General features: G+C 40.4%; 1 protein-coding gene across 3 annotated transcripts in view; it reads left to right on the top strand.

Moving 5' to 3' along the window:
* The window catches only part of SMAD2 (SMAD family member 2), a 56,945-nt gene extending 29,952 nt beyond the window's left edge, over positions 1 to 26,993 (top strand). For 2 of the 3 annotated variants that reach the window (XM_075411109.1, XM_075411110.1), the window contains 9 exons: positions 11,139 to 11,228; positions 12,385 to 12,578; positions 13,089 to 13,223; positions 16,323 to 16,397; positions 17,694 to 17,747; positions 18,814 to 19,026; positions 20,810 to 20,947; positions 21,095 to 21,239; positions 25,074 to 26,993. In XM_075411109.1, coding sequence (XP_075267224.1) covers positions 11,139 to 11,228; positions 12,385 to 12,578; positions 13,089 to 13,223; positions 16,323 to 16,397; positions 17,694 to 17,747; positions 18,814 to 19,026; positions 20,810 to 20,947; positions 21,095 to 21,239; positions 25,074 to 25,197 — 1,168 coding nt within the window. In that variant the 3' untranslated portion in view covers positions 25,198 to 26,993. The remainder of the gene's footprint in view (positions 1 to 11,138; positions 11,229 to 12,384; positions 12,579 to 13,088; positions 13,224 to 16,322; positions 16,398 to 17,693; positions 17,748 to 18,813; positions 19,027 to 20,809; positions 20,948 to 21,094; positions 21,240 to 25,073) is intronic. The other variant, XM_075411111.1, reaches the window with a different exon arrangement.
* Positions 26,994 to 27,217: the final 224 nt, after the last annotated feature.

The following is a 27,217-nucleotide window of genomic DNA, read 5'->3' as shown; positions in this document are numbered from 1 at the left end:
GAGCTCTGATTCTTTTCCTAAATGGACATTTTTGGAGCGTGTGTTCCTTGTTATGCTTCCTTTACTCCAATAATAGGGTTTTGATCCTTTACTTCTTTCAGGAGGTGATGGTCTTGTGTTCTCTGGAAAGCTTTTGTCAGAAAATCCAAAGACATTTTCAGATGTGATGTTCACAGATGAAATACAGATAACTTCTCTTTAACATGAGTTTGCTCAGATGTGTAATGAATGTTGTACTTCTAGCTATGGGATTTTCAAGCTTGCAAACTTCTGTAATGGTTGAAGTGCTGTATTTACATTTCTGAAGATACTGTGAGAAACTGCAAGAAGTACAGTGATCAGAAAACCTTTATTGCATACAATAGTGTAACAAATGGAAGCAGTGTAGGAGTTCCAAGTTACCATTTCAAGAGTGCCGTCTTAAAGTACAAACATCCACATCCTCAGAGCCTGTGGGTCCACGTGATAATCTTGGTGGTGGTGGTGTTTTTTTCCCCTGGCTGGTTAGTCTCTGGGGAGCTGCCATTGTGAATGCTGTCGGACACTTCTTATCCTCACTAGATGCAGGGCACCTAGAAGTCACTGGTTTTGATGGCTTTTTTTGAACACGTGCCCGGGGGGAGTAAATCTGTGTTGTGGTTCATCTGATCTCCAGCAAGACTGCTTGAGAGTTTGAGATACAAGTTGCAGCTACTGAAAGCCGTGGTGTGACGTTGAGATTGGGGAACAGTAGGGCAAGTTTCCCAGCAAAGCTGTTGGCTCATGATTTCCATAGGCTGCTTTTGCATGCTCCCTGTCTTCAGTCTCTAGCCTGAGACTTGTGACCAGCTCCCCGCTGACTCTTCAGTGGGGCTGAGCTGTACTGCATGCCTTTTAGTTCTCAGTCCTGAGCACTATCTCTGTGGTGCTTGACCTTGCCATTTAGAAGCTGACAAGTCTGCAGGCTGATCTCCACCTGACTTGGAACAGAGAGTAAAGACTCCGTGATAGGATCTGCATCTGAACAGGCCATATGGACAACAAACAAGAAAAGAAATAAATATTTTACTTCTTGGTTTCCATGGCATCCTGGGAAAATTGCTCTTGAACTTTGAGGTGCTATCCTTCCAGCATCTCCTAGCATTGAGAGAAAAATAAAGGTAATACAGATTGTTGTTGGCTCCTTTAACAGCACTGGGCTAGCATGTCAGGATTTGGGAGAAGGGAGGAGGATAAAGTGCTTTGAAGAGGCCGGCATTCTATCTGTATTTGTGCCTTTGAAGGCAGTTTGTCGCACATGTGGCCAGGAAGAAGTGTGCCTTTAGAAAAGGCAACAGAAGCGTACGCTGTTCATCAAGCTGACTTGTTGGCCTGGCACTCTGCAAAACTGGAAGAGACTAGCTGCTGGCCCTGAAACGAGTCACGGGCGGCTCAGAAGTTAGACTTCAACAGAGTATCTTTTGTACCTCAGGTTCCACTTTTGCGTTCCCTGTGGAAGTCCTTAAAGTTTAAGCTGAAGTAAATGGGAGTTAGAGTGGTTCAGTGACTTTTCTTTCCCAACAGTGTTAGGGAGGTTAATTGTATCCTGTGCCTCCTGCTTTTCTGGCTGTTTTGATGCATTCATTTATTAGCGTACATCCTCTTATAAGGAAGGCTGCTTAAGTAGTTTTCCTCAGTTTAGATGCTCCATTTGGTATTTAATGTAATGATTTTGAATGTATTCTATGAATTTCTATGTAAACTTTATTCACAAAAGGGTTCTGGTTATGAGAAGTTGTGTAATGGTTCCTGGGTTATATTCCACTAAACAGGCACATACATAAATATTCCTTTCATGGATGCAGCATGTCCCGAATGTGCGTGTGGGGCGGAGGGAGGCAGGGGGAGAAGGTACAGTTAGTGTTTTGAGCAAGTAAGCTTTCTGTGTTGCATATGCTTGAAGAAAAAAGGTCTGCTTTTGGATTCTGGGGGAGAAGGTAACCAAGGCTTTTTTTTCGTTATGTGTAGAAGACCAATTGCTTGAATAAAAGTAAATGTAATGATGTAAGGTGTCGGAGATGCGTGGGGAAACGCTCATAATTGTGGGAGCTGAGTGCCCCAGCTGCAAATTTTGCCATTGTTTTGTTGCGTTTGTACTGAGAGAAACCTGTGCTTTTAGTTCTGTAAGAGCTTTCTTTCCTGGAGTCTAGGGCTCCTTTAGACATTACTTAATATCCTTTTCCTAGACTTAACAGGCTCTGCTTCTCCTTTGAAGAACAGGAGGATCTGTTAGCAAACTAATTGCCCACCTGTACTTAAAACATGTGTAAATATCCATTTACTCTGGTTGCTAATGCTGCCCTTTAACGGAACTTTCCTATGGGTCTGCTTTTCTACGCCAGCGTCTATCACAGTGATTTCGCTGGAAGAATCTTGTCCAGCTCCTCTTCAGGATGGGTGCCACTGCAATCTGAGTAAATCGTTTTTAAGAGGAATTCACACTTGCGCTATTTATTTGGCCTTGGTCAAGATATTAGCTCATCCCTCTAGCAGGTGTTTAGAAGAAAAATCGTTATATCATACTAAATTACTGACTTTTACATTTTCTGTTGTGCCACAGTGAGATAACAACCTCTGTGTCACTTCACGTCATTCACAAGCGGGAATGAACTGCTGCAGCTTTGAGTCGTGCCATGTGATGAATGTATATGCCTGGTTACGTATGTTTAAGTGAGTAGATGCCGTTTTGTCACTGTAATATGGGATGAAGGAGATGCAAGTAAAAGGATCGGTCATTTCTGCAGGGACACAAAATGATGTAGGATTCAAAGAGGAGCAAGGTAGATATCTCATGAAAGTAACTTAACATTTGCATTGTTATTGCAGATCTCTCTGATGTTTTCTAAGTGAGCATAGCGCAAATCACCTTTTCCCTGACACCCCCAGCACTGGGGAAAAGAGACCGTAAGCAACATACATTTCTGTAGTTCAGACACTTAGGTCAGCCAAACTACATTTTGCAGTAAGTGTTTGTTCAGACAACTGGCTGTACAGCCAGCTGAGGTGGTGTTTGCAGAGACAGGTAGTATAATTAGGATTGCTGCTGGCTGGTGCGTAGACATTTCAGCCTGTAGTAGGGAGAAACGCTAATTGCCGGTATATAGGAAGGACTGTCAGTTCAGAATATAAAAGCAGCTACACACATTTTCACTTGAAACCTAGAATTAAGGAAACCATGACCAGGCAAATTTGGTAGAAACTGTCATCTGTGTTGAACGCAATACTGTATGTAAGCCAATGAACTTTTTTTAATTGCTGACTTGGATTCATCTATATTACATCTAAGCCTTTCAAATCAGTCTTGCCTGTTACTGTTGTCTCTGAGACCCTCTCTGAGCTACTTGCAAAGGTTTGATATGTCTCTCTCCCAGCGTAACGGGTTCTTGAGCTGCAGTTGCATGAGGAAGAAGGCAACTGGTATGAGATGAAGCATTCTGTTCTTTCATTCATCAGTCAGTCCTCTTCTCAAAGTTAGGATCAGTGGAGCAAAGGACAGAGTGCAACTTCAATCCAGCTACACCAGTGATGAACCGGAGCCGAAGTCAATATAGTGGCATTCCTGCTTTGATTTCCTGCTCAGTGTGTTGCTGTGTCAAGTCTTGGATCTAAGATCTTGCATAGAAAGATTCAAAAAACAAAACAAAAAACAATCAAAAAAGGTAGTATGCCAGGCGCAGATCTTCAGCCTGTAGACTATAACCTGTTCTCTCAGGTGAATTTTGCAGAAGCAGCCATAAGCAATGTTAAAACAATGGCATTTGCGCGTTTGTTATGAGAAAATGGGATTCATATATCTAGTGACCATTTCTTACTGCTGTAGCTCCATTTTGGATAGCTTGGTGTAGCTCTTGAAGCAAATTCTGCACCTCTTTTGTGCTCCCTTGACAAAACATCAGTCAAGGTGGTAAGTCCTGTAACTGTTAGGCTGGTACAAAGGTGTTTGTGTGCCTGTGCAAAGCAGCTCCTCTAGTTCAAGTGAACACCTGATCTTTTTCTCTGTTGTTGCTGTTTCTTGTTTAGTCTTTGAGTGAAAACAGGTGTCAGCTCACATTGATAGGGAAGACTTTGCATGAGAATTACAGAATTTGAAACTAACTTTCATCTCTCATTTTAAAACAGATAAATGGGGTACTATCACAGTTTACTGAAATTATTTTTCATTTCAGTCACAGCTCCAGCACTGCAAATACCTCAGAAAATGTAGGGGCAGACGAATTAGATTCAGTGGAGAAAAGGCTCGTGGTTATAAGACGCAGGAGAAAGACAAATGGGGAAGATTGTCGTGAACATGGACTTGCAAACTTGTTAGTGGCTGTAGATTCTGAAAGATATGAAAGATTCAGGAAAAACGTTAGAGGTTCAGTGTAATTCTTCACAAGTAAGCCAGTTAAATGTCCAAGACCATTCTGTAATGATTTCTTTGTAGTACAGACTTTGACTAGCATGATGCAATTTGCATTTCAGGCTTTATTTGTCGTCTTTCTAGTGCTTCCACTTCAGGGAAGGAGGAGGCTGTCAACTGAACTCTGTGCCTTTTAGCTCCTTTAAAGCTGTTCCACTTCTTTGCAAGACTTTGAAGAAGAAAGTGAAATTGCAGTTATGTATGAATTGTGACAATATTTAACAAGTTCTGTGCAGAGTTTCTGGTACTTCGTATGTAAAGATCTTTGAAGTGGTTCTGCCTACTTTCATCTGATGTTGTACCTGTTGCAAGAGCTTCATTTCGTACAACAAGTACCTAGAGCATGCAGCACTGCCAGTACTGTGAATAGTGTTAGTGGTAGGATAGTTGCTTTGTTCCTTCTGTCTCTCAGTAAAACCTGATAATAAATTTAAAGTAGCAACAACCTCTAATATACAGACACCAGCCTAAGCGTATGTGTGACAGTTTTGGTGCACAGGGTACTGTTTAAAACTCTGCTGGCTTCAGATTCTTTCAGCTATAGCCTCAAATTAAACAGCATCTCTATAAACCCGAGTATTATTAACAAGACCTACCGCCTTTATCTCTAGTTGTGTCTTCTGTTTTGCAAAGGCGCTTGGGGAAAGTACAGGGATGCCTTGGAGTATGTGTAGTGCCATGTATAGGTACCAGCTTGTTCGATGCTGTGGTCATGACTCTTTGGACAGTACTTGCACATACTTACTTGGATCTGCAAATTAGTACCTCTGGCTTTTAACTGTGCTGAGAAACTGAACCAAATGAAGTGGCCTAGGTTGAGTACCAGCCTGAGGTGGCTTTATTAGTTGGCATCTGGACGTCAGCGAGGGGACTGTGGATAGTTCTGTGTAGCTGCATCTCCAGCTGCTGAAGCTTCTAATTCAGAATTGCAGCCATTGCAAGCCAGGATGCAAATGGCTTTCTATGCTTTTTAAGATGAGATTGTACTGTCACAAACTAATATTAATATTCTGGTTGGCAATGGTCATCTTATCCGGTTCAGCCTTATCCTGTTCCTTTTTCACCTAGATGGGTCAGTGTCCTTTGCCACCTAATCGCATTACAAATACAAGAAACTATTTTTGGGCAGTGTGTTCCAGTTGAGATGATGTCCATCTGTATTTTTGGACGCCTGAGTGTGACTGTAGTGTGTAACTTTAGACTGTTTCATCCCATGTAGTTCATATCTGGTTATGACTGTTTTGTTATGGACTTCGATTCCTCCAATAGGGTTATAATATGTTAAAGCATTTTATATTGCTTGCTTATGTGTGTGGCACAAACCACACTTGTCCGTGTTTGTTCTTCATGGGCAGGTCAATAATTCATCTGTATTTGAACTGGGACTTGATAGTCCAATTTTGTAGTAGACTTACAGATACTGTTACTCCACTAAGATAGTTTGCACTGTTGATGCTGATTGGGAACATCAGATATGATCCGTAGACAAGGCAATACAAATAATTCTTGGTTATCTTTGATGTTTAGGTTTTTCCTGTGTCCAGATTTTTCTTGTGCGTGTCAGTATTTTCTGTCTCACTGAAGAAAGGCAGTTTTGGCACTTGGGTTCAAAATTGTGAAGCATTGCTACAGCTCTTTGCTGTTTAGGTAATTTCTTGCCCAGAGGAGGGTTTTTTTGGAACTCAGATTTTCCTGTTAAAGGAAATGATGAAATGGAAGAAGTGAAGGCATACTGTGTGCTGTCGCATGCTGATAGCCACATTAAAGATTCTTCTTGCCAGAATTGTACAATATCATCTGAGATGCTGCTTCTTATAAGCAGATGAAAAGTCAGATTGAAACGCCAACTCTTGGAACCCTTTTCACTCAGGGAAAGGCTCTGACAGAAGTAGCTGTGATTCCACCCAGTAATAACTTCTCTGACCCTTTCTTCACCGCCTCAGTCCTCTGATCTGTCCCGAGACAGGAATTGCTGGACCGAGTTGTCCCAAGTTTAGCATGTAGCAGCTTAACCAGATGTCTGCTAGAATTTGACTTTCCCCAAAAATCTCTAGGTCCCAAAGAGCAGTTGTTATCCCTTGTAAGTATCCTTTGAGCATTTCTCCTTTCTCTAGGAAATAGTTTTCTTCTGTTAGAACTTCAGAACACCTGGGAAACTGAGCCAGTGTGATGCTTTATATTCCAGAAGGACCTTGTAATAAATTCACTTATTTCGAGGGGTCTGCAAAAGCAACAATCCAGTATTGCAACAAGCTTGCTCTGGGAGTGCTAGAGGCCACAGAACATGGTGATATGCTAATCTAAGATAGTGTTGAAAAGATAAAAATATTAGCTTTTGTGTAGTTGATCTTGTTTCTGTCAGCAGGCAAATTCTTTTGAGAACAGCAATGAAAATGCTCCTTGGAATGAAAGTGTCCGCTCTGGTGGGAGGAAGTATATTAACTTTAAGCTTATATTTTGGAGTGTATTTAAGTGCTGTCTACACAGGAAAGATTTAAGTACAGCTTGCATGCAGGAGCCAAATTATATTTTGGAAACAAGGATGGCTTACCAGTGCTGCAGTATACAGTGAGTTCAAACCCCAAACCCCCTATTTGGTAAAACATCAAGCCTGAAGTGTGCTTCTAGACTTCGGTTTGAGGGCAGTCTGCTTTCTAAAGGTGAAGGAGCGATGTGTCTTGACTGCCTTCTTCCTAATAAATTAAACGTGCCTGGGAATGTTCCCAGGCATCGCGGCCAACTGGCTCAGGACTGCTTTGTTCATACTCTTAAACCCTCAGGTACCAGGGCAGGGTGGCTGCACCCGCACTGCCCAGCGCGAGCGGTCCCGATGGCGTGCCGACGCACAAACCTGTGAATTGTGTGAGAGAACAGTAATTGGCACGGCCCAGTGCTGGGGAATGTCTTTGCTGCTTTCTAGCATACACGATCGTGTTCCAGGGCCTGGGAATGTTTCCAGACAAGACTTAACTTACGAGTACAGGTGTTAGTCCTTGATTCTTCAGATTTCTTTATGGACTGAGGCTGAGAAGAACCCTTCACATCGCAAGGGATTTAGGGTGCTTCAGAAAGGTAGATTTAGGAGAGAATGCCTCCTTTTTATTTTGGGGCAGTAATTCAGTACTACTAAAATTCTCTGCCTCCTGTCTTCCTTTTAAACGGTTTTAGTAGTTAAATCTCTTTCAGAACGCAGTCAGCTTCTTTCCAGCCACCACCTTTCTGGGATGAGTAGGAGTGCCTGCCCGTCGTCAGGCCATTGCTTGCGTATGAATGAACATACTGTAGCCCTTCCTGGAAGTGCTGTGTATGAAGTATGCTTTTTATGGTTGTGAGGAATTTCGTTTTGATTTGGTGTGCGTGTGTGTGAATATTAAGAGCCCTAGTTTAATGTCAGGGTGACGTGGTGGGGGACAGTCTTGCATCTTTTAGTCAGCAGATCTTTTATGTGGGTGGGAGAGTGGGGTAGACCATTTTATTTCCTCAGATGTTTCTTCCAGTGAACAGTAAAAGCTGTGTTGAGCTGATTTTATTGATCATACAGGATGATTTCCTGCAGACTCTTCAGTGTTTGATTGTGGATTATTGGACTTGGAGTATAGTCCTAGTGTAGATGAACAAGTAAATCACTGATACTAATCCCACCTCTAGGCAGACGTACATCCTGGAAGACAGATGAAGACATTCTGTAAACTGCTGAATATTGGAGCAGTTTTGCTCTAACTCATCACTTTTTTTCTGTACCTCCTGGCCTGCCCTCCCTCCATGGTGTCCTGGGTTTCACTGCAAGCGATGGCTTCATTACACAGCCACTTCACGATGCTGGTTGTCTTTCTGTAGGTTATGGAATATGCTGTAAGCTTTGATAGTTTGAATATTGATAGAGGAGAGGTTCGCAATATAAAGTACTGTTCCTGTTAGTCATGCTTTGTCAAGAGCTATGAAATTTTACTTTTCCATGTGCTGTCTTAAAACTTGTGTAGCAACTGCGTGACATGTCACATTTACACCAGTGATGCACCCCACGGTTTTGGGAATGTGTAATCTGTGTGACAGCATCAACTTTGGAGTACTGCTTTGTATAAAGGATCCATTGCTCAAAGGTAGTAAGCTGTCAGAGCCGACTGTGTCAGTTAATATGCAGCAGGCTTTGTGTCTGCTGATTGTTCTTCTAATTTAATGAGCCTGATCTGTCTTGCCAGCAGTAGTGGTGCAGATTTAGGACACAGTGCAGTATAGGGATGCTCCCTGGTGTCTCACAGCCTGCCATTGTGGTTTCAGGGCAACTGTTTTGGTTCTTACACAGCTTCTGGCAGCCCACCATCCTTGAGGCATCTTAGGAATATGAAAGAGAGAGGTTACAGGCTGTACTGATGTGGTGATGGTCGGTATTATTCTGCCCGCTCTGTTTCTGATGAGCTGTGATGCTCCCTGTGTCCGAGATGGACGTAACTTGTTCAGGACAGCTGGCTCTTCTGAAGAGCTGGATGTATGTCAGAGAATGGCCCTTCACATAGGGCGCTCTGCTAGACAAAACTCATCTAGTACAAGATTCCACTTGAGTCCATAATCAGTAAAATGTCAAAGGCCTTATTTTATTTAGCATTTTTATTTGTGATAAATGCTGTCTGCTGCTGCCAAAAATTACAGCCTCGCTTCTCGTTTGTAGTGCTTGTGTGGCTCCACAGTGAGCAGAACAACTGATCTGGCTGAAAAGTAAGTCTCAAAACATAAATTTTCAGCCACATATGTTCTGTGGTCACATAGCCAATTGGGTTGCTGCTCAATTGTATGGACATTTCAGCCTCCCTGGGATGGCATTAGAAATGAGGTGTGTGGAACAGGCAACAAGGGGAAAAGAGCCATTCGTTCCCTTCGTCAGTAGCCCACATTTATGTTTTATTAAAGTCACTGTGGAAATGAGGTGGTTGTCAGCCCTGAAAGTGGTTTTAAGCACAGTGCTGTGCTGTCTGCTCTTTTGTTTCGTAACGCTAATGAATATTCTCTGTGTAGAGGTGAGAAATGAAAATACCTGCTTCACTTTTCTTCCTTTGAACACTCAATCGAAACTTGTGAGTGTATCAGCTAAGATTAGCAGCTTAAATTAAAAGAGCAAAGCTTGTATTTAAAATCAGGAGTTTGGTGAATTTGGATTCTTTTCTTTCCATTGCAGCTTTTCAGAGGCTATTAACTTTAAAGGTAATGTAGCAGCCAGTCAAACTTCAGGCTTTGTAATTAGGGAGTGGAGTTGTAACTTCCTTGTCAACCAAATTATCTTCATTTCTGAGGTGCGAAGTCTAGTTGTGTGTTACTTATGCAAAATAAACCATCAGTTTTCAGTGGTCCTAGAAAGATGAGGAGCTACTGGAGAGAGTCCAGCGGAGGGCTATGAGAATGATGAGGGGACTGGAGCATCTCTCCTATGAGGAGAGGCTGAGGGAGCTGGGCTTGTTCAGCCTGGAGAAGAGAAGGCTGAGAGGGGACCTTTAGAAATGCTTACAAATATCTGCAGGGTGGGGGTCAGGAGGATGGGGCCAGACTCTTTTCAGTGGTGCCCAGCGACAGGACAAGAGGCAATGGGCACAAACTGAAGCAGAGGAAGTTCCAGCTGAAGATGAGGAAGAACTTCTTCCCTCTGAGGGTGACGGAGCCCTGGCCCAGGCTGCCCAGGGAGGCTGTGGAGTCTCCTTCTCTGGAGATATTCAAGACCTGCCTGGACGCGATCCTGTGCAGCCTGCTCTGGGTGACCCTGCTTGGGCAGGAGGGTTTGAGTAGATGACCCACAGAGGTCCCTTCCAACCCCGACCATTCTGTGATTCTATAGAGCAAATCAAGCTCAGCTCTATCTTAGATTTATGATTCTGAATGTGATGCACACTTACAAGCCCATGCTGTTTTCGTGCTTCACTTAAATTTTGCTGCTGCTTTTAGTTCGTGTCTATGAACGGAGGCTCCTTTTTCTTTACTATTGTGATCTTGTTGTTGAACCAGTTTGGCAAAGAAATAGTTGTCTTTCCTCTCCTCCTGCTTGATTTAGCAATTTAAGTTTTGTTAGTCTATAGTTAAGACTTGAAACACTGTACTGTAAAACTGTGTTAAACATTCTGTGTTTTGTATGCAATGGAAAAGAATATTCAGTTTTTTAATCAAGGAGAGTACAGAAGACAGAAGTATCAGCTGCAATGTGCTTTTCTTCAGAGCCCGAATTTTCCTGTTTTGGGGAAAGCAGCAGATTAGTACGTGCATGGAGAATGAGATTTATGCTTAAGTGGTGGTACCTGGAAGTTAGATTGTGATACTCAGTTTCAGATACATGTGGCCTTTGTTTGAAGTCCTAGGGAAGCTTCTGTTTAAAAACAAACAAAAACAAAAAACCCAGAAACTACCCTTTAAAATTGAATCTTGTGAAGAGCTAGGCTGAGGAAGTTTTGCCTGTTTTAAGGAACATTGCAACTGTATTGACTACTTAAAACCAGAGAACTTGTTCACCTTTTGAAAACATTATCATTTACCTTGAATCACGTGTTCCATTTTGATAGCCTCCTTCATATAGAAAATATAGCATGAGATGTCAGTTTAAATGCCAGTCTAACAATGCTCTATCTTCTATGTGAAAGGAAGTATTCTGTACATTTTTTCCATGTTTGACATCATGGTGTTTTGAATAACCATGTTCCATATTCATATCAATTTTTTGTTTTTGTTTTCAATTTATGCACAGCACTTGCTCTGAAATTTGGGGACTGAGTACACCAAACACGATAGATCAGTGGGATACAACAGGCCTTTACAGCTTCTCTGAACAAACCAGGTGAATATTCTGCCCTCTCTCGCATCATAGAAATCTTGTGGGAGGGATTGGCTTTGGAGGGTCTGTAATGGGATGCTTTAGCTGTAAAATAGACTAAAATGCTTCCTAGGCCTCTCATGGTACAGCATTTTAAAATATTTGCTTGCCAGTGTAGAAATCTGAGTGTTCTCAGCTGATGTTTTGACCAATGAAACTCTAATTCTGGAATATTCCTTTTTCACGCCAGTGCCGTTGAAAGAATGGGAAGACTTGTTAAATGCAAGCTCTGATGTGATTTGGTATTTATATTAACAAAGTTGGGATACTTAATTCTTCAGACCTAATCTTACAAAGTGTTTAAACTGCTTTGTATGCCGCAAGCTTTCAGTTAAATCTTGCTAATTGGCTCAGATACGAGCCACTAAAGAATTGTTTGTGAATTCTTCAGCAGTTAATGGTGGGCAAATTCTAAACAGGGCCTTTATTTTTTCATGTCACATTACTTGATTTGTGTATTGAGGTTTGTCTCCCATCCCATAACGATCATAAACATCTGCATTTGTGTAAGCATATGCAGTCTGTCTTAAAACTAGCAAAACGTTTTCAGCTGGTAGCAAGGCAGATGAAGTTGAGAAGATAAACTGTACAGCCCTTGCAGGATGTGCATTTGTGCTTTTTGCATTACAGTTATACTGCCGTGTGGATCACTTGGGCAGCTGACTGCTTGTAGGCTTTATTTGCAGTCCTGTGGGAATTCTTATGCTTAAAAGCCATAAAGCATCCATGCCACAGCAAAGCCTTGAGGTTTAGCAGCAGAAGGGACTATTAAGTGTGTGATTTTTTTTTTATTTATTCTTTCTGTCTTCTGCATTTTTAAAAAAAAAGTATGTGAAGCAATCATCCTAAATACTTGGTCGGAGGTAAAGTGGCTTTTAATGAACTCTAAATTCACTGGCGATAATTTGAGCAGCTCAAAAATAAGTTAAGACACTGCTTGATGCCATCATTTTTATCACATTTGAAGCCTTTTAACAAGAGCATAGATGTTACTAACAGTGTCAGTCCACTGAATTCTGAGAATAAATAAATTGCTCATCCCATGTGTGTGCACTGTTGCTTGAGTGATGAAGAGACAGCATGCAGTCTGTAAATACTTCTCAACATCTTTCCCATGTAGATCTCTCGATGGCCGTCTGCAGGTATCTCATCGTAAAGGATTACCCCATGTTATTTACTGTCGTTTGTGGCGCTGGCCAGATCTTCACAGTCACCATGAACTTAAAGCAATTGAAAACTGTGAATATGCTTTTAATCTTAAAAAGGATGAAGTATGTGTAAACCCTTACCACTACCAGAGAGTGGAGACGCCAGGTAGGAAGACTGCTTCTGAATTTGTATAGCACCATCTGTATGTACTTGTTCAGCATAACATTTTACACAAAAAACGAAGGAATATGATACTTTCTGTTGCCAAAAGGACAAGACAGAGATACAGCTTTTGAGGATATCATCCCCTGGAAGTTTTTAAGAGTAAAGATACTGAAAAATCTTTACAGATGTGTTGAATACCCTTGATGAACACTTCCAGTAGTGCTAGCAGTTTCCAGTTGACTAGGTGTGGTCCAGACTGAAAAGGAGGGCAGAGATGACTTACGTTTGCTGGTGTGGAATACTCTTACTCCAAATATACCCCAGGAATCTGATTCATCTGGTAACTAGCAGTACAATTGCAGTATTGGCATTACTGAGAGCCAGAAAATTTCAAAACATATTAAGAAATTGTTAGATGGTGTAGACTTTTTTTAATTTTTTTTAACTTTTTAGCTCACAGAAGTGTGTATTTTGAGGCTCCTACTAATGCTTTGAATTTTGCTTTTCCAGTCTTGCCTCCCGTACTAGTGCCACGGCACACTGAGATTCTAACGGAGCTTCCGCCTCTCGATGACTATACCCATTCCATTCCTGAAAACACTAACTTTCCAGCTGGGATTGAACCACAGAGCAATTACATACCAGGTACTTTAACTCCCACCGTGAACAGTACACTAAACGTTGTGCCACTGAAACAAAGATGTTAATTTCATCCTCCTACGTGATCAAATTAATTGAAAGATGCACCAGTAAATTAAACCTAGTTGATTTCATGTATTAGTTCCAATGGAAATACCTGAATACTATTGTTTGCAGAACATGATCCGGTGTGAAACCACATTGCTGTGGTTTCACAACAGCTTATTTGGTTTCAGTAGCTTCTTTAAGATTCAGAATGCTGATGAGCACAAGGTAGACCTTCACCTTATGCTTTAAGCCTGTTTTACAAACATGTAAGGGTTGCCAAATCCTCAGTGCTGGAGACTGAGTGGTAAACTGCTGCTCAGTCTCACCACATGTAGTATGTGGAGAAAACTTGAAGTTGTGAAACAGTAACTTAAAAAGTGTCTTTTTGATCTGTAGTTCACAATCAATCAAGGTCTGCTTTGTGTATTTGTCACTATTGTGTGCATTACAGTTTTGTCTTTTTAGTATAAAAGCACAACCTATCAATATTGAACTCTTAAAGAATTCCTCCTCTTCCCCAGCCCAAAACAAATACCAAGACTAATCTGGTACAGTGCACCCAAAAGCCTGTACCACTATTGAAACATGAAATCAGTGACCTTTGTTTCCTGCCCCAACTTCCTGCTTCCTATCTCTTCAGGAAATTGCCTGGAGGGTAAAACCAAGCAAGGCTGAAGTTTTCTCATACATGTTTAATACAGCTATGTTACGAACAAGCTGAAAATTCCGATCTGGACTCTGGAAGAATGACTGCCTTGAAACTCAGATGTCTGCAATGTACAAATTATATCTGTATGTTTCAAACACAGTGTTGCTTGTGTTTTCTTTAAATGTATCCAAGAATTGAAGTGGCACCAAAAAAAATACAATTAGTTTGATGTTGTCTGTTTAATTTATGCCATATTTGTTGCCACCTAGGGACAGCAGATCCTGAAAGAGCAATTTAAGGTGCTAGAAGTTGGTGTTGCTTTCTTAATTTATACTTTCTTGGCTCAGTCTGAGGGCTTCTGATAGCATTTGCGAACAACTTACTGGAAAGCTTAGAAAACCCAGTGCTCTGGCAATGACCTGAAGCAACTAGGTAGCTATTTGCAGGAAATCTGTTCAAGGTGATTGCAAGGTACTCACATGACCTTCAAATGTTTACGCAGCTAACCACACCTTGCCTCCTTCCCTTTGTCACTGACACCTCCTGTTGTGTTCATATCATGGCATCTTACTTTATTTGACCTTGCTAACATAATCTTGAATACTTAGCTAGGTTCTGATAAGCCTCCTGTGTCTAGACAGCCTGCTTCGGAGAACCGTTTTCTTTAGTGGTAGGCCAGCCTAACAACTGTGGTAGTTCCACACTGCGATACTGTCTCAGTGCTTGGCCTGCAGAGAGGTTGGTTGTACCTACAGCTGGGAAGGTGGCGATCGTGAAGGTGCAGGGTGGCCTTTGGGGCTCTGTGTTCCCTTTCAGGTTACGGACACGCTGAGCTGCATTGTCCAGACTTTTGTCAGTATTCAAGCTCTGCTAAGAATTTTTAATGGCGCACTCGAGCATTTATTTCCAGCTGTGGTGGTGCTCAACCTCTGACCCTAAACCAGTATTAACAGCAATAGGTGGAGGAAATTGCCTCTGTTCAGACAGATCCTAGATATGGAAAATAATCTGTGCCAAAGAGACAAGATTAGCAACCAGAAACAGGAGGCATGGGTTGGGTTGGAAATGGTTATTGACCTTTACCTTTAACTGTAACAAATGATTGGGAGATGGGTGGAGTGCACTTTATCACAATGAATTCTACAGAAATGTTCAAAGCAAGTATGATTTTTGTCTTCATACTTCTTGCTAGTAAAGATTTCCATTATTCGTCCTTTTAAATTCTGACTTGAATTTTGTCACATCTGTATTTAGCACGCTAGTTTTACAAAGCGAAGCAAAGATACAGTTCTTCTGATTCGTTTTTATTTAATCAACTGACTTAATCTAGTTTCCTCTTGCTGACTTCCGTCCGATCTTACTATGTTGCTGTAAACCTCAGGCATGATATTTAATACAATTTGATTTTAATTCTGATGCAAAAGGCTTTATCTTTAAATTTCTGCTGTTTTGTAATAATCCGTTGGGTGTCTCAGAGACAATTCTAAGGCAGTTGTAGAGATGGTCAGCTTCAAACACTTTCACTAAAATGCAGGTTTTGCCTTTAATATGTAGGAAGAGACATTTGCCCAGTTCAAAGAAAATTATTTCCTGAAAGGCAGTTGGTTAACTCATTATCTAGATTACAAAGTACATTTTGAGTGGAGGAAAGGAACCAACTGTACTCTCCTGGGTCTTGAAGATTTCTGTGGAATTAGACATGGTTTCTGGTATCAGAACCCTTCAAAGTTGTTACTGAGTTTACTTTGGTCTGTGAAACTCCATCTGTAAAGAATGCTGGTTGAAACAATAGCTGATCATTTTAGTAGAGCTTGAAAGTAATAATAATGATGGTAGAGTTTGTGCAACGTAACTAGTTAGATAATATAGTTATCATTAATGAGTGAAATCAGCTCTTAGGTATTGAAGAAAAATGGATTTAGGGACTGAACTGAAAACTGACCTTTAAATCTAGCAACTTCTCTAAGGCGTGGGAGGGTATCTGATCGGATGGTTATACTACAGAAAGACAGCTCACTTTTTTTTGTAGAAGTCACCAGATGGTTTTTTTTTCATTTGTGATTCTACTAAATGTGAAAGCTGTTGATCACAGTCGCGAAATTGTTACTCATTGTAGTGAAAGTATCTTGTCTTAAATGGAACAAACAAGGACTGGCTGTTAATTATGTAACATACTTGAGCAGTTGACTGGCATACAAGAGATGATGTATTTTACCTAGACGATAAGGCAGGTAATGGGTTTGAAATCCTACTGAAAGGAAAAAGGGACAGCAAAATGAGATTCCAGTTCAATGTTCAGGTATCTTATGGAGCTCATGAAAACTTGAGGACAAAAACCTCAAGTGCTAAATCTTACAAATTTCCCCAGTCATTGAACCAATAGGTTGATATATTTTTTTTTTTGACAGAAACACCACCTCCGGGATATATCAGTGAAGATGGAGAAACGAGTGACCAGCAGTTGAACCAAAGCATGGATACAGGTAAAATTTATTTTTTTCACTACTTTGAAGACTTGGGCTTGCTGGTTGTGACAACTCTGCGTTGGGGAATGAATTCAGCCCAAACGACGATGGCAGTAGCCTTCTGTACCCCCTGGTGTTTCTGTTTAAAATATCATTTTCAGTCGTTCATGAACAAAATCGTTTTTTGCTGGGGGAATGCTTTTGAAACATTCTGTACCGTATTAAGTACATTTCATTTGTTTTGTAACAAAAGCATACAGGTCTAATTATGGCTTCATTGGAAAGCCTTAACATAGATTTTAATAGCTGACTGGTTTCAGCCTCGCCCTAACTTTATTCTTCTGGAAACAGGTTCATTGAAGCAAAGTGTCTAGTGGCCTAAAGTTATAGAGATGTTGCATTCTGAGAACCTGTGTCTGAACTCTGGCAACCTCATCACTTCTGCCGTGTTTCAAATTAGTTCTTGTATGGCAGGCACTATTGAAATAGTACAAACATTAAACATTTCTGCCTTTGTATGAAAGGGTTTCTAGATAATCTGGTTGGCCTTAGACTTGGACAAAGCATGGTTAATGTGCTGGATAAGAACCTCCTGCTATGTGCTGGCAGACTGGAGTGTGTGTTTCGTTAGCTAATGTTAGCAACCTTTTTCAGTTAATTGGAATAAACTGCACTAGTTGCTGTAAGAACTGCAATGTTTTCCCACTATGTGACAATAGGTACCTTATTTAATTAAGCCTGGCATCAGCAGTCCTTGTAGGAATGTTTCTGTGCAAAGCCTCTCTGTGTTTTGCCTACTAGTGCGCAAATTGTGTTGAAGAGTTCATGGTTTTTCTGAGTTTTGTTCATTCTTCCTTCCAGGAAAAAATAGTTTCCTCAAATGAGGAAATCCAGCTTGTTCTTTTCTAGGGATAAAGCCTCTCCTTTCAGCATAGAGAGGCAATATCTTGATTGTCTCGTCCACTTTATCTTAGCCTTTTTTTCACTGAATTTGGGAGGAAGTCACTACCTGCTCACTGGAGAAGTGCATAAATAGTTATGTGCACAGAGCGTGCATAAAGTCAGAGCTCTTCCAAATACAGTGCTAAAGTGTTAATTGAGTCTTGACGAGGAGGGGTAGGTTCCCAGGAGTCCGGAAAATTAAATATAATCTTAATTCAGAATAAGCATGTGACATGCTGGAAAACTGGTTTAGGATTTCTGAGGTTTCTTATTCCAAAGAATTTAAATGTGAAACTGTAGATAATGGTTACACCTACCTATCTGAAATAATGAGAATCGTTTGCTCTGAAACAATCTGTATTGCTTCAACAGGATCTCCAGCAGAGCTGTCTCCTAGTACTCTCTCCCCAGTTAATCATAGCCTGGGTAAGCTGGAAATACTTTTAATTATTTCTCTGTGTGTGATGACTTTTCTTTATATGTATAATGACATGAAAAATGAAAGTGTACTTTAAAAAAGTAAGAGCTGTATTAGGAGGAGACTTTTGGGTTGGCTTCCTGATGATAAACATAATAGGGCTGAGTTAATAACTTCTTAAAAACCACTCTATTTCTGGAACTGTTGAGCTTCTAACAAAGAGAAAGAATAGTATGGTTGCGTGTGCAGGGATAGCATTTCTAAAATAAATAGTTTAAAGGACATTAGCCTATCCATAGTGCTGCCCAGACTTGCTATCTCCCTTGTACGTGTATTCTGCTGCTCTTCTCATGTGCCGTTTCGCCTGTGACCACAACATAATTGTTGCTCCCACATCAGTTGCCCACCTGCTTTGATCAGGTGCCACTGCTGTGTGTCTGTATAAATGCCTCGGGAAGATCAGATTCCCTTGGGTTCACTTAGGGAACGATGACAAGATGTGACAGGAAGATGCTGTGCAGAATGCTGAGTAAGTAATTAGGGTAGGGAAAAAGGGGAAGCAGCGTAGGGAAAGCTGAAGATGCACAGAGAAGATACTGAGCTCGAGTAGGGAAGAGTAAAAGGAGCTTAGAGCTGCCTTTCAATAAAGGGACAGTATATGATCTAGTGTAATACGAGGGAATATCATTTTCCTCTGAATATATTTTCCTTTGTGTCGTTCAGTGTTTGATAGTTTAATCTTTAACATTGCCAAAATGTTTTCCAAGTTATAGAAAGGCAACAGAAATGTTTCAACATCTGACACTCACAGTAACTCTAGCTTAATCATTTTGCCAAGCGAAATGCAAGTACTGAACTACAAGAGCTGTGGTCAGATTAGATCACTCATTCTTCCCCTCCTCCTTCACATGTGTGGAATACTGAATTCCACTCTGTTTATTGGGGTAGGTAAAAATGACAGCAAGCAAAATACAATTTGAGTAGTCTCCTGAAAGAGACGAATAGCAGGGCAGATCGATTACTTTTCCAGCCTCAAATTCTCTGTTAAGTTTGTTTTTAATAATTTTTTTTCAGACTTGCAACCAGTTACTTACTCGGAGCCTGCATTTTGGTGTTCAATAGCATATTACGAATTGAATCAAAGAGTGGGAGAAACCTTCCATGCATCGCAGCCTTCCCTGACTGTAGATGGCTTTACAGATCCATCAAATTCAGAACGATTTTGTCTAGGTCTGCTTTCCAATGTAAACAGAAATGCTACAGTGGAAATGACAAGGCGACACATAGGTAAAATTGTGTGACATTCTAACTATTTCATTTCGGTTTAGCCATTAAATTATCTGGAATGATCCAGGTAGGATGGGCAAATCCATGTGTTGGGATCCTTTCACCCTAGTGCAGCCAGCCATTGAACTCTCTCGAGGCTTGGCAAGGAGAGCTTGGTCTCTTTTTGCTAAGGACAGACGTGGAAAGACAGAGAGGTCACAGCTTCTGAAATCAGGGAGCGATGTAGCAGCTTCTGCTACTGCAGCCAGTTGCAATTGGGAAGAGAAGTAGTGATGGCTGGAACTGCCAGGAGCTGCCTTTCCTTGATCAGTTGTCACTAAGTCAGTGGCAGCAGCAGTCACAGAGCTGTCGGGCCGAGTGCGGAGAGGAGAGGAAGCCACTCAGCTGTATGGGATTTCTGTTGCACACCTTGCTGTTCTCTGCCTTCGGGGAAAAAAGGTGATGCACCAAAGCATCCCGAGGGACAGGTTTTTGGCTTTCAGGCTCCTCGTTGGACCACTCTGCTGTGGGTAGCATTTATGTTCAGAGTTGCTTATCATTGAAGTTTAAGCTTTAATTACAAAATATTAACATGTTGCTTAGTTTATTTATAAAATGCAGAATGGACATTGGTAGTACTTCTTGAATTCTTTTCTGAAATAGAAAAGCTGCCATTGAGATAACACGCTGTTTCAACATGATCACGATTTCTTTTGTAATGGTTAGTAAAGAATATTATTTTCCACAGTGCAGCATCTTGGCTTTAAGCTCTTCATTAAACTTCTTGTTTTGTTTTTTCTGAATTGTTTTACTTAGCAACTTTCACAAGATTTTTTTGCGTTACTTTTAGTAAAAAAGTTCAGCCTCTTTAGAATAACATTCTGACTCCCTCTATGCCAAATCCAAATGCTTGTCTAAAAATTTTAGATGTGCAGAAAACCAGGCTATGGCTGTGGTCCATGATGAGGAAAAGCATACACATGAGGAGCTCTCACTTTTTTTTTTTGTAGAGCAGCTCATATTTTGTTTGAAAAATAGTTTTGAAAAAAAAAAAGGGAAGAGAAACTACGGCCTTTAAAGGACCTTTTAATTCTAAAAAGTTTTGTTTGTGAGATTAGTTATGTTATTTATCTTACTTCGACTAGAAATAAATATTTTGTTTTCCGCTTGGAGAGAACAAGATCAGAATTTAAAAGTGAACAATAGGTTTTCTTATGGGTATTTTTTTGTAATAGGGCTAAGTGAAGTGCTGTTCTTGTCGTAGTAGTACACAGAAGGGGTATGCAGTGGGTTGTGAAGTAGTGTGGGGGCATGTAAGCGAAGAGTGTTGAAGTGGGATACTTGTGTTTTCCTTTTGTGCCGTAGTGGCCTGTGCCACTTCATATACAGCACTTCTAATATTAGCATAAGTTTTAATTCTGTTGAATATAATCTTTTTGAATCTGATATTTTTATTTCAATATTGGTATTTCTTTAAGTGAATAAGTTGTTTGGTAACAAACACTGCTTCCTAACTTGGATTTCGTTACAAGCCATTACATGACTAGAAAATTCTGTCTCACTCATGACCAGAAATTATTCTTCTTGTCCTCCTAATATTGTGCGTTCGTGGGAGAAAAAAATGCAAGTTAATTGTTTTCTGCTCCTGCTACAGCTGTCAGCCCAGCAGTGTGGTCCTGTAGATAATTAATTTCTGTTTCTATTGTAAAGAAAAACCTTGGCCTTCCCAAAAACAAAATACTCTCTTGTTTGTTAATCTGCTTGGGTCATATGATAACTAGAGTGCCTTTGAATTTTGTTGCAGGAAGGGGAGTACGTCTCTATTACATTGGTGGAGAAGTTTTTGCTGAGTGCCTAAGCGATAGCGCCATTTTTGTGCAGAGCCCCAACTGTAATCAAAGATATGGCTGGCATCCTGCAACTGTGTGCAAAATTCCACCAGGTTAGTAGCCTGCCGAAGGTCACGTGTAAAAAGGTCCAGTGGATCTATTCACTGGATGACATTTTGCTTTCCTTTGTAGTTTTGGGCTTCTGCGTAGCAAGCAAGTATTCGTTGATTGTACCCTTTTGACTTCTTTTTTCTTTATAGGATGTAATCTAAAAATCTTTAATAACCAAGAATTTGCTGCTCTTCTGGCTCAATCTGTGAATCAGGGGTTTGAAGCAGTCTATCAGCTTACTAGAATGTGTACCATAAGAATGAGTTTTGTCAAAGGATGGGGAGCTGAATACAGGTAAGAAAAAAAAACAGCTTTGCTTTTAAATTTAGGTTAATGATTTTTTTCTTTTGTTAATACACTATTTCTGTCTGGCTTGAAAACCATACATGTGGGCCTACTACCACTATTGTAGATAAGCTGTCTGCAAGTTGAACCCGTATTTGACTTTTTCTCACCATCAGCTATGGAGCTCCTAAGTCATAAAGACCATTAAGCTGATTTTAGAATTACACTGCAGTCAGCTGTTGAGCAAGGAGTGTTGTCAAAGATCTGTTTCCTCGCTCAGTCCTGCTTGCTTTTTGTGGTGAAATCACTGACAACATCTAGAGGTTTCACAGTTTGTGCTGTGAAATTGTTGGCTGTTTGTTAGATGTACAGGCATTTTGGTCTCCGTGCTGTTCTACGTGGGGTATGATGAGTTCGTTAGATTGTGGTGTGGGATGCAGTTGGTAGTACCCGATGGAAAGAATTGGAGTCACTTGGAGTGAATTCTGCAGAATAAAACAGCTGGAGAACACAGATTTAAGGGATGGCAAATATTTTGGAACTTCTAGTGGAAAAAACTTTGCAGGAGTAAGATGACTGTGTTTATGTAGTGAAACTGCTAAAAACAGGGGTTTCAAGTGGAAAAAATAGTCTTTTATCTACTTTTGAATAGATTCCGATTGTATTCACTACTAGCACAAGCTAAGAGCTGTAGTTGAGGGCAGTGCCTGTTTTTAACATAATGTGGGAATTTGGGAAGAAAAGGAATTGCCTTCTAACTGAGCAATATTAAAGATGTCATTATTTTGGAGAACTGGAGATGTGGTTTTAAACAAATCCCTTAAACTTCTCTCGAAATTACCCACTGAAAGAAGTCTGACATATCAATACTCTATTGCAATACATCATGATTTTTTTTTTTTTTTTAAATCCAGATAATTTCTGAAGTTGAATAATGCCATATAGGTTCCACTGTGAATCCTGGGCTTTTGATTCTTTTATCTGCTCTTGAAATATATACATGTAAATAGCGGCATCAGTACGTGGGGGAGGCTTCTGGACTAAATGAAGCCATTTCTGTAAAAGCCTAATTAGATGAAATGAGAAATTTGAGTAATGGAATAAATTGGTACCTCTTTGTTAGCAAGAGGTACACAAGAAAGAATCTGGCGCAGGTTTAAAGAACTGTTGGATTTGGCTGAAAAGGAGTATGTATACACTTAACGCATAATTAAATACAACATTCAAATCGGAACAGAAGAAAGGCTTAATCAGTCAGATTATACAGAGGCAACTTGAAGTGAATGGAGTGTAAGTGCTGGGTTAAAACAGTGGGGAAGCTTTTGCTGAAGTTGTATCTAAGGAGGGAGAATGTTGGTTATTAGTAGTCTATAAACCTGTTGGAGATCATGGGGCTGAAAAAGCTTCAGTGGGAACACCGCCAGAACCCGATTACTGACATAATGCTGAACTAGTTTTTTTGCATCTTTCAGACGATGCTAATAAATTATTGATGCACCAAACTTGTAAGTTATGCTGCAGTTGTGATTAAAACAAGAAGAGGTTGCTTCTACAAACACAACCTTGAAATTCAATGATTGTAGTCTGAATTGCCAAAATAGACCATGAAGCAGTGTAAAATCCGTGAGTCTTATTAAAACTTACATGCTTAGTTATAATGTCAGTATGTTTCTCACAGAACAGGCTTTGGCAAAGCCACAGCATTGCTTACCTGTTAGGCATATGTGCATAAACATGCAGATATGGCAAAGTGGTAGATGCTATAACCTTGGTAGACAAAATGGCATGTAGCTTTTTGCTCGATCCATGTTGGTTTGAATGGAGGATGGTGGTAGAAGTTCAGATCAGCAGACAAGTGTTCACATTAACACAGGAACTATCCAGGTCTAGGATCGTCTTCTGAAGAAAATGAAGTAGAGATAATTACAGCAAAGAGACTTAGTGATACAGGAACTGGAAATCCTTGCGTGGAATAGGCTGACTTTTAGCTTCGAGACAGCTGCTAAGTGATTGTCGCTGTTTTATCAACTTTAGCCAGTGGAGTGTGAAGCCAGGGCTGTTGAACAGAACCAGTTATAAAATGTTGAGGAAGTGTGTTGTGGAACACATTGTGTAGGGGAGTTGACAGCGGTGGAATAACGAACTTCCTTCTTTGGGAGAGGATTCGAGGCTAAACGGAATTGTATTTCCTGTGGTTTAGATTGTTCTTTTATTGGATCACTTTGTTTTGGCATAGGCATTTGGGGCTAAGATAACAATGTTTTTTAGAGTGCTGGGAGAACACAGACCCCAGCCGCTTGCTTCTGCTACAAAATGTTGAAACCACAGACAGCTTTCGAAATCCATCCTCTCACCGGCTTAATCTTTCTGCCTTTTCAGTTCCTCTGTTTGTATAAACAGATTCCCATAAAGCGAAGGGTTGCAGTGCTGACAGTAAAAATGAAGGGGCTGGGTTTGTGTCTGACTCATCTGCTGCCTTTGAATCTTGATGCCTCCTTGTTTTCACTTTGGGATAGCTAGAATTACTAGGAAAAACTGGCTTAGCAACAGTGGTCTTGCCAGTCTAGTTTGGGAAGACTCCCATGCCTGGAGTGGGTACAGAGAAATAACAGGAGATCTCAGGCAGGGTATGTCCAGTACTGATTTCTTTACTTTGGAGATGAGAAGGAAGATTATTGAATAATAGGTTTCTGAAACACGGATATGTGGGAGAGGGAATGAAGCTTTTATGGTTGTCAACCCTACAGCTTTACTGAGGCTTTCTATATGGTGTTCTTAATTAAGGGCATCTGTTGGGGAAAATTCTGAGCAAGTTGATGTAGAAGACAAGGGGAAACACGGTTTCTACTTGAATTGTTTGCACGAGGCTGTTACTGTACAAAAGATGTAGAAGTGCAAGATTACAGGAAATCAGAGATGAAGCTTGGTGTTCCTTTGAGATAGCATCAGTTAGCACAGTGTAACCACATACTGTGTTTTGACGTAGCATTTCTGAAAACATCTAGCAGTTTCCTTATACATTTATCTTGTCAATTGCTCCAAAAGGCCAGACCTTATCGTAGAATCACAGAATGGTTTGGGGTGGAAGGGACCTTAAAGATCATCTGGTTCCAACCCCCCTTGCCGTCAGCAGGGACATCTTCCACCAGACCAGGGTGCTCAGAGCTCCATCCAACCTGGCCTTGAACCCTGCCAGGGAGGGGGCATCCACAGCTTCTCTGGGCAACCTGGGCAAGGGCCTTACCGCCCTCAGAGTGAAGAATTTCTTCCTAATATCTAATCTAAATCTGCCCTGTTTCAGTCTGAAGCCATCACCCTTTATGATTGCAATAGTACTGTGCTGCTTGGCCATGCTGACAGTGTGGAGCCAAGTGCTTCTCTTCAGTATTGCTCCGTAGTTGTCGACAAAATTCAAACGCAGTTCTGGATGCAGACTCTTTGAAGGTTAAGGTACAGTGGCACACAGCCATCTGATGCGAACACGTCGTTGGCTGGACAATTTTCAGTTTTGGATTTCTTTTTAGAAGTAAGGCTTTTGGTGTGGCACTTGAAGCAAATGCTGCCGTTCTTGTTTTCTGGAGGAGAATATTCTCGATGTATTATGGATAAGCATGTAATTATTGATGTGTCATATAGATATGGGTTATTCAGTGGTTTTTTTTGTTTGGGTTTTTTTCCTTGAAAGACTATCTGAATAAACCTTAGTAACAGTTAAGGTAATGGTTGCAGATTTTTATCTTTCTGTGTAGTAGATATGGATGGAAACATATTTGATCACATGCTGGAGAACTTAACGGCAGCCAAAGCTGCTTTCTGACTTTCCTATTATTCTTTATTTTCTAGGCGGCAAACAGTAACAAGCACTCCTTGCTGGATTGAACTTCATCTGAATGGACCTCTACAATGGTTGGACAAAGTATTGACTCAGATGGGCTCCCCTTCAGTACGCTGCTCCAGCATGTCGTAAAACTCCTTCCTCCGTTACCAGTGGGCTAAATATCGAGTCCATTCAACAGACTTAATATAACAGCTCGTCTGTCGTAGTATTTGTGTGTGGTCCCCATGAACTGTTTACTATCCAAAAAGGTTTTTAAAAGAAAAAAAAAGAAAAACAGCACTTGAGGTCTCATCAGTTAAAGCACCTTGTGGATTCTGTTTCCTATACTCTGATGCTAGATGAAAATTTAGTGTATAGAAATGCCTTCTTCAGAAAGAAGAAGGGACAGTTCTAAAGACTCTTAATGGTGTTTTTATTGGTTATATAATTGAGTGTCCTAATGGTTTATCAATAACATGAATAGCTAAGTATATGTACAGGTAATGTATCATGATCTCAAATATCACAGTATTGTGCTGTTCTACATTTCAGTTCCCAGAAATAGCTGTTTGGTTTTTTTGATTGGGGCAAATCTCTCATAAAATTCCAAGACCCTGCTCCTTTATTCTTTTATATTTTTTTATATAAGCAGGTTTTCGAGTTGTCCTAAATGTAAGAAGCAGACTTTCCTTGTAGAAAAGCTGAACTTTTTGCTGCCTTCTTAAAAAGAAAATCCCTCCATTGGAAGGGAAAGAAATGTCTTGAGATTCATCTGTGAAATCTTAAGACACTTTATATGCTTAATGGGGCCTAAAATGAATTCATATTATAAATTCCGAGTATCCATCACACTAGGAGTCTACTTTTCCCTACCCATCTGAGTTGATGCATCTGTTGCCAGCAGTATTGCTGGCAGTGATGTAGTTTGGGACTTTTTTTGTACCGTGAGTCATTGAAATCAGTGTTTTTTCTCATGGAGTGAGAATTTACTGTAGCATTGGATACTGGATTAAGTACACAAGGTTATTGGCTTACCCCTTACGTCTGTATTTTTTCATTACAGATGTCACTTGAAATCATGTTTTTTAGTTTTTGGAGCCAAATACCTTGAAAAAAAATCCTTTCCCAGGGTAAACTAGACTCTTTCGTATAGGTTTTTAAATAGATGCAGCTTCTTAACGTATTTCAGTAACAGAATTTAAATTTCTGATCTGAGTGGCTTTGTGTAGCTTACTTACATACCAGATCATACGTATTCATTATGTCATAATGGGCCTTGTTATTAAAAGTAGTTGCTTCTGCAAAACCTCTAGGATAGTGGTTGCTGAGGTATGACCAGCGAAGGAGGACTTCTAGGTTCTTCGTGACAGTGCATGTTATTGTGAACCCTTGGACACTACAGCTGCACCATATTAAAAATATTCTGAAATATATTCTACAAATAAGTCTGGGTTGGGGAAGGGTTGGGAAACTGTATAGAAGGGTTATTCTGATTTGAAAAATATACATCTTACTAACAATCTTGTGATCTAGCTGTCTGTCATTTTTTTTTGTTATTGTGGCAGTAGCAGGATTGCCTTTGTCTGTTTTTTCCCATTGTTTCATCCATTACACTAGTCCTGTACTTTGTAAGTACAGCTAGTGAGAACTTAGCTTTGAGAACAAAAACGTGGCCAGTGTTACAGCTTTTAATCAGTTGACTGAATTGATGATAGTGATGGATATTTTTATGCCATAATGACTAGGGCATAGAAGCAATACCAAAAATCAAGCCTTGAAAACATGGGCCAGACACCTTTAAAAAAAATTGGCAAAGCAGTTACCAGTTTGTGCTAGTTTTACCAGTAGACTAATGTATTGGTAGAACTTGTGAACCTAAGAAATAAGCTTCATGCGTGTTGCATTTGCCTAATATGTGAATACACTAATAAAAGTTTAAATTCTCATGGTTGTAGATCTCTGTGTGTGTTTAATGATACAGGCTTCTACTCCAGGTCGAGTTTATTAATCCAGTTGCTTTTCTCTTCTGCAATCAAACTGCATCCTACTAGCTCAGCTGTTTACTTTCACTTGTGAAACAGTTCGATAAGGGCGACTTGTCTGGATGAAAGACTCCGTTGCATTTATGAGCAGGTTGCAGCTTGAATCAGTTGGGTGAAGGAATTGCGTA

The sequence above is a fragment of the Opisthocomus hoazin genome, chromosome Z, assembly GCF_030867145.1.
Source record: "Opisthocomus hoazin isolate bOpiHoa1 chromosome Z, bOpiHoa1.hap1, whole genome shotgun sequence".
Taxonomy (NCBI): Eukaryota; Metazoa; Chordata; class Aves; order Opisthocomiformes; family Opisthocomidae; genus Opisthocomus; species Opisthocomus hoazin.
The sequence above is the reverse complement of the archived record's forward strand: the minus strand, read 5'-3'. Positions and strand labels throughout refer to the sequence as shown.